Raw genomic sequence first — 12048 nt, 5'->3', positions numbered from 1 at the left:
CTCTGACAAACGTCTGGGTCCTTTCCTACAAGGGATGCTTACAAATATTTTGCACTTATATTTTATTATATTATTTTTGGTAATAATCTGCACTAAATTGTATATGCTGCTTTCCATTTCATTCTCTGTGGATGTTTTTAAAAACTGTTCCTGTTGATTTTGATTTTCTATCAGTGTGTTTGTAGGTAAAAGGGGGGTTCATGCACATCTGTGTGACAGACACACACATCGATCGGCTGATAGGGTTTTTATTTGCTATTTTACGATATGAAGCCATGTTTAAAAAGTTAAATTAATCAAAACGATTGACTGTTACATATATTTTGGGATATTTCTGCTCTGTACTTTATATTAAACCTGAAATCGGGACTGAGAAATGTAATCAGTTTAGTACCTAGTTGTGCTCTTTGTGTAGAAATACGAGTGTCTGGGTTGAGGGTCATTATATTCCTCTTTTTCTAAATGCGGTTTCTGGACAAATGGAAGTTAAATAAAATGATTAAAGTCTGCTTAGCAGTGTCAATCCAGCTGATGTGAACATCCTGTCGGTTTACCTGTAATAAAATATTACAATATATAACAGTACAGTTTGAAGTACTCGTATATATGCTACTTTATACTTCCACTTTACTACAATTCAAGACATTTAGTCTGGAAATGAGTCCTTAAAGTTTTATTTGCTATATGGTCAAAAATTATTACATTTAGCACCAAATCTGTGAACCAAATGGTATCAACCCAAACATTACTTCAACGACTTATGAGACATAATAGTTCATGGGAATGGCCATCATATACTTCTATCATAATGTTCTAAGCCTTTATACACTCTAAACTTTCAAAATGGTGCCGATCCAAGCTGACATTGGGTGAAGGCATGGGTACACCCTGGACAGGTCGCTAGCCTATCGCAGGGTTATTTATTTTTATACATTTTTAAATGTATTTATTTATTTTTGCATTATTTATCTATTTATTTATCTATTTTTGCATGGATTTTGTATTTGGTTTATATTTATATTTAAATTTATGCATGTATTTATTTAGTGACAGCCCCCTTATATGTATAATGGGGCAGAAATGCATAAAGAAAAGAATACAGAAAGAAATAAGTTACGGGAAATAAATAAGGGGTGAAATGCAAAGGGAAAATAGTGCATAAATAAATAAATATATACCCACATTTAAAAATAAATTTAAAATAAATGCAAACATGATTAAATAAATAAAAACAAATGAATAAATAAAAAAAAAATGCAAAAATAAATGAATAAATTCAAAAATTAATAAAAATAAATACATACATAAATAAAAGGGAAAGTTAAACAGAAGAGTAAATAAATAAGGGAATTAATACAGAGATAAATTAAAACAGAAATATCAGTTTATGTCACATTTTATCAATTCATTTATGGCTACATTTATTGTTAATATTATTTTGCTACATTTAATAACACATTTATTTATTTATTGAGATGTTTATTTATTCATTTATTTTGGCAGGTTCCGTCCTTCATAGACCCGATGTTCCTCCTCTACATTAAATTTGTATTAACATGCTGATTGGTGAATGAATGAAAATAGTACAGCCTCTGTGCCATTATCTTGGTAACTTTTAATGTCTCATTGTGGTGAAAGAAGGGACATTTTGACTGCAGGTCTTTTACTATATTACGTCATCGTGGCATTGCTACTTTTACTTAAATAGCTGCTAGTTACTTGCTTTTTGTGGATATGAGGCTTTTATTTTGAAGGAATCTTACAGTCGATGTGAAGTAACATTTTTGTTGCCGAAACTGAAGCGAGGCTGCTGGCAGAATAACAAGACTGTCACAGATACAGCATCAAGTCATCCACAGGTGAGCACAAATAATGACTGATAATAATGTGAACTCGGTGTTATGGATATTTGTTTTAATGATAAAGCTTGCCAAAATTTAATTATGTTATATTGTTTCTGTGGTCCGTGTTAGAGGGGTGAGTTTTGATGAAAATGGCTTTTAAGTGCAGCATTGAGACACTGAACTTTTCCCCAAAAGAAAACTAAACAACAATCAGTCCGGCCTTCAGATTATGAAACTTTAATATTTTCTGAGGTTCAATAGATTCGGATTGTACTAAATTTAAATGTCCCAAAAGTACACCTTATGACAAATTGACTTGTATATAAATACTTAAAGGGGACATATCTGCTCATTTTCAGGTTCATATTTGTATATTGTGTTTCTACTAGAACATGTTTACTTGCTGTAATGTTCAAACAACACATTATTTTTCTCATACTGTCTGCCCGAATATACCTGTATTTACCCTCTGTCTGAAACGCTCCGTTTTAGTGCATTTCATCGGAATTGAAACGGAATTGCGTTGCTAGGCAACAGTTTGGGTCCATGTTTACTTCCTGTCAGCTGATGTTATTCACATCCACTGCAACAGGAAATAAACTGGGACACATTTATAATGTTTACGTTTAAAACTGAAATGGTCTAAATATTGTAGATTTGTGACATCACAAATGGGCAGAAATCCTGACGGCTTGTTTCAAAAACGCAGTTTCTGAATACGGGCTGTGTGTATTTATCTGTGGATTGAGTGTTTTGATACTTTCACAGTATTTATATATCACTTAAACCTGCTTTATAATGTAAAAGACATGAAAATCTCACTTTTTACAATATAGGACCTTTAAAATTAATACTGTTTGATGTAGCGGAGAGACCTCGTCAGAGAAAGCTTAATAATATGCAGCTATAAACCTGAAACACCTCATGTTTTTCACTCTGGCAGCTAAAGCCTCCGCAGCATATTTTACAGATACTAAATAAAGAACTTGCAGCGAGGGACAATAAGTATAATCTCCCTGCCTTATAGCAGAAGCACGGACGTAATACACCTGTATATTTGGATTTGATAGGGTTGTTGATCGATACCAGTGACTCTCTGTTTACTTTGGCAGTTGCTGAGGTTTTGACACGTTCGTGCATTGACCCAGTCTCCTCTACAAATACCCACCTCTCTCTCACACACACGCAAAACAAAACTGAGCGACCTAAGAGCTTCAACCTGAAGTTAAAAGTACCATAATTCGCTGGACCAATCTGCAACAAAGCAAAATCTCCCATTTTGTGTTCCAGGTGTGTGTGTGCAGGACTGTGAAGATGACTGTCATCACCGTGCCAGTCGACAGTAAGGGCATATTTCCATCTCTGTGGCAAATCCTGAAGGCTCTTCTCTGTCCGGGCGGCCGCCCCTGCCGCCCCTGCTGCTGCTGCTCCTCGGAGTACCAGTACCAGAGGCTGACGCAGTCTAGTGTCACCACCACCGCTCTTGGGGTGAGAGGAATTCAAATAGAAGTATTAACATACAGCTATGAAGTGGTGGTCTGAAGAGGTTCAGTTTAAAACAACGAGATTTAATTGTTTTGAAATCTTTTGAATCAGACTCTGCAGATCATGGTGGGCCTGTTCAACATCGGACTTGGGCCAGGACGAACGAGCACAAGTCCTGGAGATTTGACCAGTTTGGGAGCAGCTTACTGGCTGGGTGCTGTGGTAAATAGAGCATATTAAGTATATTGTTTAATAGCCGTGTTAGCTGTGTTGTGTTACATGTTTAATCGTCACTAATATGAGCTCTCTGCTGACCTCTCATCAGTTCATTGTGACTGGAATCATGTCCATTTTGGCCGGACAGTTCCCGTCTTCCTGCTTGGTAAGTACTCCATTGACTAATTCAAATGAAACTGCACAGTTAATAGGATAATGTGTCTTCTCTATTATCAAATTCTGCTTGAATTGGACTTTTAATTGAAGGGATCTTTCCCCTCAGGTGGGCTTCACTGTGTTCATGAACATTGCTGGGGCTATCTTTGCCATCACTGGCATTGTGCTGTACGTCGTAGACCTGAGAAATGTCTCTCTCCTCTGGATGTGTGAGCGCAGCGGGAACAACACCGATCTTTATGGTGACAAGTGCAGAAATGTGGCGCTCAGTGCCCAGGTAAGCATCATTCTAAAGTTAAACTCTAAAACTCAATGACACAGTATATGGCATGTCTAGAGTCTGCACTGGATTGCAAGTGTGAAAATTAGTTCAACTATAATATAATATATACAATCGATTGATAGTATATTTAATCACACATTTTTTAGCAGTTCAAAATGTACCTTAAAGGGAGATTTGTCAGGTATTTAATACTCATATCAACATGGGAGTGGACAAATATGCTGCTTTATGCAAATGTATGTTTATATTTATTATTGGAAATCAATTAACAACACAAAACAATGACAGATATTGTCCAGAAACCCTCACAGGTACAAAAGGATAACAACATTTGTTGATTCTAAAAAATAACATTGTTTAATGAGCATAAAGAAATGTGAAAAGAAATGTGTAAAGGAATGTATTAAGAAAAGAATACAGAAATAAATAAGTTTGGGGGAATAAATAAGGGGTGGAATGCAAAAGGAAAATCGTGCATAAATAAATAAATGCATAAATACTAGAGCTGTCAATCGATTAAAATATTTGATCATGATTAATCGCAAACTAATCGCACGTTTCTTATCTGTTCCAAATGTACCTTAAAGGGAGATTTGTCAAGTATAATACTCTTATCAACATGAGAGTGGACAAATATGCTGCTTTATGCAAATGTATGTATATATCTATTATTGGAAATCAATTAAGAACACAAAACAATGACAGATATTGTCCAGAAACCCTCACAGGTACTGCATTTAGCTTAAAATATATGCTCAAATCATAACATGGCAAACTGCAGCTCAACATACAACAGCAGCTGTCAGTGTGCTGACTTGACTATGACTTGCCCCAAACTGCATGTGATTATCATAAAGTGGGCATGTCTGTAAAGGGGAGACTCGTGGGTACCCATAGAACCCATTTACATTCACATATCTAGAAGTCAGAGGTCAAAGGACGCCTTTGAAAATGGCCATGACAGTTTTTCCTATATATATATATCTCATCCATCAGAATTTGTTGACACACATGGACACCACGTTGATCGCCATGGCTGTTCTTCAGCTCTTTGTCAATGTTGGACTGGCTGTTCTGTGCATCAAGGCTCTGGTCAACAGGAAGAAGAAAGAGGTATGAACCACAATCCCTATGAATCAGAGGACAGCTGGGTGGTTTATTCAGAAAGGTGAAGCAAAGTATTAGTAGTGCAAGCAGTAATAACAGCTGTAGCAGTAGGAATAACAACAATAGTTGTTGTGGTAGTAGCGATACATTTAGCTGCATTTCTGGTGCAATATTTAATATTTGCAAAGCTTTTTCCTGTTTTTGCTTTAGTAAAGTTATTTTGTTTCTTGTGCAAACAGGGTGGCGATGATGTTGAGGATCAGCAGCCACAGCTGAAGGAAGAAGTCCTCCTGACCAGTCCTGGTGATGAAAAACAATTCAACTAAACACATGGAAGCTCATGAATAATTGTAATACTTTACACTCACTTGCTGAAAATAATCAAAATTGCTTGATATCACAAGGACACTTTCTTTTTTTTCCAGTAAGTGTATGTGCCTACATGTTTTTCTATCTGCTTGTGAATTATTTTTTCTTGAATAAAAACCTGTAAAATTATAAAATTGTCCAAAGAGACTCTACTGTTGAGTTTTTTTTTTCCACTAATGAAACACACTTCAGTTGTATTGGGGAGGCCAGATGTTTCAAAATCTCTGCAGATTGAACCCAAACTATGTGCATTGGTCTGTTCCTTATAATATATACTTACATTGTGATGTTGCTACTTTTACTAAAGTAAAGGATCTTCTGCCACTGCTAAGTTTTCATTTATTTGTGCAAAATACAAACCAAGAGAGATCACTTTGGTAAGGATGCTTTTATTTTGAAGAAATTAAATGAGCGACAGGTTTTGTTCAGTTTTGTTGCAGCTACCTGAACTCACACCTTCAGTAAACCAGACTGACGCAGTTACAGTGAGTCTGTAGCCACGAACCAGGTGAGTTCTCTGCACACACAAAAATGCATAATTCATAATAATTTGAACTTTCTAATAATCAATTCACCAATAAGACAACCTGTTTATTGAGCTCTGAACTGGTTATATGGATATTTTGTTCATGGTTTTACGATTTGCGAGAGAGTTACGGAAAGAAAGATGTCATCAACTTCATTTATTTGATTTATTCATTTAAACTTTCAATTTTTAATAGTTTTTATGTGTGTGTGTGTGTTGTTGGTCGACCTTGATTCCTCATTTTAGTGAAAGCTTTTGTTAGATCCTTCTTTGTGTGTTAGCTTTACGATAAGAGGTTGAGATGGCAAACACAAGGGAGGGCAGCACTGCACTTTCTGGGAAAGGCTGCGTTCCACATCGCATACTTTCTCTTTTTTACTTTTAGTACGTACTACAGCTGCGCTTAAAGGTTCCATATCATGCTCATTTTCAGGTTCATACTTGTATTTTGTGTTTCTAGTAGAACATGTTTACATGCTGTAAAGTTAAAAAAAAGCTTTATTTTCCTCATACTGTCGGCCTGAATATACCTGAGTTTCTGAATACGGGCTGTGTGTATTTCCCTGTGGATTGAGTGTTTCGATACTTTCACAGTATTTATATAGGACTTAAGCCTGCTTTATAATAAAAAAACATGAAAATCTCACTTTTTTATAATATGGGACCTTTAAAAAGTTCCTACTGTGATATGCAGTATCCATACAATTGGGACATACTACTTCGTCATAACTTTGCCCTTGAACTTTTACCCTCTTGCTCATTGTTACAACCCGGCTCAAAGGTTGCAACAAAAATGGGAGACCAGACGAGTTTAAAAATAGTAACAGGCATTTATTTAACAAACTAACAATCAATAACTAAATAAACGTGGAAAGTCAGTAATCAGTAATGTAGGCATGTGTGGGTGTGTGAAAATGTCTGCTGCAAACAAAACCAAAACAGGTGTGCCAGCCAAGGAAGAGAGCGCGACATCTGTTGAAAGGTAGAGAGCTTTTATCCCAACCACACCAAGCCCAGGTGTGGCTCATCAACCTGACGACCCTCTCCTGCAAAACAAAGGAGAACCAGCAAAAAGACACAGGACACCTAGTGGAGTGGAGGGGTCGTCACATCATATATCTGCTACACAGAGGATTGTGGGTCAGAATAGACAGAAAAAAGCATGCTAGCTTGCATACTGCAAAAATTTCACTGGATGCAGTATAGGACATCCTGGTATTTTTGGCATACTGCATTTGACATACTGTGTATTGGGACATACTATCTTTTTCTGGCATACTAACTAGTAGGGTAGTATGGGTATGTATGTCTCTCGTTGTTTCTTTGTGTATATTTAGAGTTGGAGTACTGCCCTATAGTTTTAGTTCAGTTTCTAGTCAAGATTTTTTGTTATTTATGTTTTTATTTCTTTGTGTGTCACTTGGCTGCTGTAACAGTTTGTATTAGTAAAGTACTGCATTTATCCATCTGTCCAACCTTCCATCTCAAAATGTCCATATCATGTTGCAGGTGTGAGAGATGACCATCACTGTGGTCAAAGACAAGGGAGTGATTGTGGTCACCATGGCGACTAACAGCGAGAGCACGTCACCAAAGCTGTGTCAAATCCTCAAGACTCTTTGCTGTTGCTCAGTGTACAAGGGGCTGATGCAGACCAATGTGACTGCAGCACTAGGGGTGAGAGAAATTAAAGTATATTTAGTCATGTGCAGTATTAAACCTGCAGTAGGCAGAACATGTTTTTGGCATCATTGGGCAAAAATTCCATAATAACCTTTCAGCATATTGTAATTCAAGTGTTCAGAGAGAAAACTAGACTTCTGCACCTCCTCATGACTCTGTTTTCAGGCTTTAAAAATCTAGCCCGTGACGGGAGACTTTGACCAATCACAGGTAATTTCAGAGAGAGAGAGCGTTCCTATTGGCTGTTCATTATACAGAGGCAGCTGTCAATCACTCGTGAACTCCAATTAACAGTCAAACTAGGCAGCGCTGATGAAATATGAATGAATATTCTGTTACTGTAATGCCTATTTCTCTCTTCAGATGTTTTCAGAAACATCTTGTAGTGTACTGTCTAGCTTTAAAATGAGGAAGATTGCTCCGGTTGGTGGGATTCTTGGTATTTCCTCAACTGATCTCAACATGGCTGCCGGGTCACAAACTCATTTTACAGCTAAACAGTATACTACAAGATGATTCTGAAAACATTGTATGCAAGAAATATTCAGATTGCCTGTCTCATGTACTACTGTCAGGATATAGCGACCGTTTTATAAAAATAACTTCTTTAAATCATATTTTCTCAAATCTCGCCTATACTTCAGCTTCAAGTGGTGGTCTTAAGATGTTAAAAAGTTCACATATAAAACAATGAGATTTAATTGTTTTGAATCTTTTACAGACTATACAGATCATGGTGGGCCTGTTCAACATCGCACTTGGGCCCCGACGAGCAAACATGTATCCTGGGGATCTGACCAGCATGGGAACTGCTTACTGGCTGGGTGGCGGGGTAAAGTGATATTGTTGTGTGTTAATATCACCTTGAGAACATACGTATTAAAAAAAAACATCATTATAGAGTACGATGGAAAAATCAGGATTTTTCTTGAAGTTTTTGTAATATTAAACCAAACAGACACAATTACCAGAACTTTTTAAAATGCAGTCATAGGATTTTATGGCCGAAGGATTTCATAAAAGGATAACAACATCTACTGATTCTAGAAAATAACATTGCTTAATGAGGAATATTTCTGATTTTACGTAGATTTCTGATTTATTTTTCTAATCTTATGTCCTCTCTTCAGTTCATCACAACTGGAATCGTGTCCCTTCTTGCTGGCTGGTTCCCCTCTCTTTCCTTCGTAAGTAAAGACCAAAGGCCCTTTCAGACATGCATCCCTTTACAGATGAAGCCACCTATGATTTTCACTGGGTGATGGGAATTTATCATATTTTGATTTTTCATTCTGTTGGCTATTGTAAAACAGATAGCAGATTTTGTAACGTTTAATGATGAAATTGATGTGACTGTATTAGTGGATTCACGGCGAGAAGCCGGGGTTGAGCATCACTCACTCTTCAACGTTGAATCCATTAGTGATGCAGGTTATGAAAGAACAGAGAACACTGTTCTTTCTTGCTATTAAAACATTTTTAACCCTCTCGTGCATCCTGGAGCCGATCCCAGCTGACATTGGTCGAAGGCGGGGTACACCCTGGACAGGTCGCCAGACTATCACAGGGCTGACACAAAGAGACAGACAACCGTTCACGCTCACATTCACACCTACGGGCAAATTTAGGGTCAACAATTAACCTGCATGTCTTTGGACTGTGGGATGAAGCCGGAGAAGCCGGAGAACACCCACGCTAACACGGGGAGAACATGCAAACTCCCCCTCTTGTGCATCGGGCCAAATATTGTGCAAGCATTGTGGCTCTTTTCCATAATCTAAATGTCCGCTTGTGTCTGAATGAAGCCGTAAGGAACATTAACGTTAATTAAAAAACGATTTCTGCATGACAAAAAAAAGAAATGTGTTGGAACATACAAGTCAAAAGAATAACGGAGTCTTTCCTTTCAGGTGGGCTTTGCTGTGTTTGTGAACATAGTCGGATCTACCTTGGCCATTCTTGGTATTGAGCCGTATGCCAAGGACCTGGCAGCTCTACCTGCCGAAAGGATGTGTAACTGGAGGAGTTACATTTCTGATTGGTATAATAGCCACTGTGGATATGTGGCATACTATTTACAGGTAAGCATGGATGGAAGGATGAAGCTGGTTTTATGCTGTATGTTTTTTTATTATCAACAAACCCCATTAAAAAAAAAAAGAAAACCAACAACGTGTTAGTCCGCCTCTCAATACTTTCCATCTTCTCAACCTAACAATTTCCTTACAGAGCTGGGCACTGTAGATTTTAGCAAACGTTATTCAAAGAGGAGATAACGGGCAACTTCTGTAATTTTCAACCTGGACCCTATTTTCTTATGTTTTTATGTCTAACTGACTAATGGGGACAACAATTTCTGAAATTGGTCCAGTAATGAAGGAGAGCGCTGTAGACGGCAGCAGCTGTAATGTAATCCTATTGGGGCAAGCTGGCACCGTCATTTACGTCCACTAAAAGTGCTTGTTTTTACCATGATTGACTCTGATTGTTATTATAAGTGTCTGACATTATGGAAAGAGTCTCGCACAAGGAAAAGTCTCGTTCTGAAATATGGCGAGGTGACGTGTTGCCGTAAGACAACAGTGGTTCAACGATGTGGATGAGCTTTTTGAACTAGATGGCTACTAGGGATGTTCATTTTGAAAAATTTTCTTAACCGATAACCGACCCTCGTTAACCGATTATTAACCGTTAACCGACAAGATTTGTGCCTCACATGCAGCGGTGAACCAGCTGCAGGAGCACAACAGATATTCGTTGACGGGAGTCCCCAGTTCACCCGTCCGGAAGTGTTAACTTAGCAGCTACGATGCTGCGTGTAGTGTCGCGGACATGCAGCCACTTTCCCAGTAAAAGTCTCCACCGCACATTTAGTTTAGTTTAGCAGGTTGTCAGCTGTGTGTCTGCCCAGCGTAACTTTAGCGAGAGGCCAACAAACAGTGTGTATTTCTGCTACGTTAGCAGCTCTAGCATTGCCGGAGGCTTCGTGCTCGCCGCCGCACACGTAGTCTGCGTAACTTTAGCGAGTTTCCAACAGACCGTGTGTGTGTTGGTGGTGAGTGTGAGGTTGTTGGTGGCGTTATAGCTGTGAACGTAGGTGTAGCAGTGTGTTTACAGTTTATTTGCATTGCATTTGTTTGTACCTCATAAATCAATAATACTTTTTTTTTTTAAATTTAAATAGTCTTTGAATCAAATCCAATTCTCTCTTATTTATTTATTGTCTATATCAGTGTTTGTTGACAGTAGGGTTGTAACAGCGTACTGTGGTATGAAAGTTGACGGTTATCATACCGCGTACTACTAGAACATGTTTACATGCTGTAATGTTCATGTTTAAAACTGTGTAATGGTCTTAATATTGTAGATTTGTGACATCACAAATGGACAGAAATCCTGACGGCTTGTTTCAAACATACAGTTTCTGAATACGGTCTGCGTGTATTTCTCCATGGATTGAGTGTTTTGATACTTTCACAGTATTTATATATCACTTAAACCTGCTTTATAATATAAAAGACATGACAATCTCACTTTTTACAATATGGGACCTTTAAGGGTCATTGTAACCGTCAATACTACTACTACTACTACTACTACTAATAATAATAATAATAATAATAATAATAGTGTAATACCGTGAAACTGTGATATTTTCTGAGATGCTTATTTCATCGTGAAAATCTCATATTGTTACAACCCTAGTTGACAACCGTGGACATCACTATGATCATCTTGGCTGTTCTCCAGCTGTGTGTCTGCATCAGCTTTACTGCTCTGGGCGTCAAGGCTGTGGTCAACAGGAAGAAGGAAGAGGTATGAACCAAGAAGACAATGCAAAAAATGTACACATCCCACATGAATGAAACTGTGTGGTATATTCAGAAAGGTGAAGCAAAGTATTAGCAGTACTAGCAGTAATAACAGCTGTAGCAGTAGGAATAACAGCAGGGATACATTGAGCTGCATTTATGGTGCAGTATTTAATATTTGCAGCATTGAGTGATTACTTCGACTAAACTTCACTCTGTTTTTGCTTTAATAAAGTTATTTTTTTTCTGTGCAAACAGGATGTCAAAGATGTTGAAGATCAGCAGCCACAGTTGAAGGAAGTCCTCCAGACCAGTCCTGGTGCTTAAAATCAATTCCACTAAACACATGGAAGCTTATGAGTCATTGTAATACTTTTATGCTTTTACACTCACTCGCTGAAAATAATCAAAACTGCTTGATATCAAAACTACCGGTTTTCCTGTCTGTGTATGTATTTAAACTTTTTTTTCTATCTGCTTGTGAATTATTTTTCAAAGTAAACTTTATTGAATAAAAATATGTAAATTGTTGAAAACTGTCCAAAG

At 37.5% G+C, this 12048-nt stretch overlaps 2 protein-coding genes across 3 annotated transcripts; both read left to right on the top strand.

The window, feature by feature from the left end:
- The first annotated feature begins 1503 nt into the window (after window positions 1-1503).
- On the top strand, window positions 1504-5579 carry LOC119496788. Its single transcript, XM_037784349.1, has 7 exons — window positions 1504-1859; window positions 3135-3332; window positions 3441-3551; window positions 3655-3711; window positions 3829-3999; window positions 5002-5118; window positions 5352-5579. The coding sequence occupies exons 2-7, from the start codon at window positions 3159-3161 to the stop codon at window positions 5436-5438; spliced, it is 717 nt and encodes a 238-aa protein (XP_037640277.1). The 5' UTR covers window positions 1504-1859; window positions 3135-3158; the 3' UTR covers window positions 5439-5579.
- A 72-nt stretch (window positions 5580-5651) lies between these two features.
- LOC119496792 lies at window positions 5652-12041 on the top strand. Of its 2 annotated transcripts, XM_037784355.1 has the most exons (7): window positions 5656-5989; window positions 7517-7684; window positions 8412-8522; window positions 8821-8877; window positions 9601-9771; window positions 11396-11506; window positions 11761-12041. In XM_037784355.1, the coding sequence occupies exons 2-7, from the start codon at window positions 7526-7528 to the stop codon at window positions 11827-11829; spliced, it is 678 nt and encodes a 225-aa protein (XP_037640283.1). In that variant the 5' UTR covers window positions 5656-5989; window positions 7517-7525; the 3' UTR covers window positions 11830-12041. The 2 variants fall into 2 exon arrangements, with proteins under 2 accessions (XP_037640284.1, XP_037640283.1); XM_037784356.1 differs by lacking the exon at window positions 11396-11506 and having other exon boundaries at window positions 5652-5989.
- Window positions 12042-12048: the final 7 nt, after the last annotated feature.

This window comes from Sebastes umbrosus, chromosome 11, assembly GCF_015220745.1.
Source record: "Sebastes umbrosus isolate fSebUmb1 chromosome 11, fSebUmb1.pri, whole genome shotgun sequence".
Taxonomy (NCBI): Eukaryota; Metazoa; Chordata; class Actinopteri; order Perciformes; family Sebastidae; genus Sebastes; species Sebastes umbrosus.
This window is presented reverse-complemented; position numbering and strand designations above follow the sequence as displayed.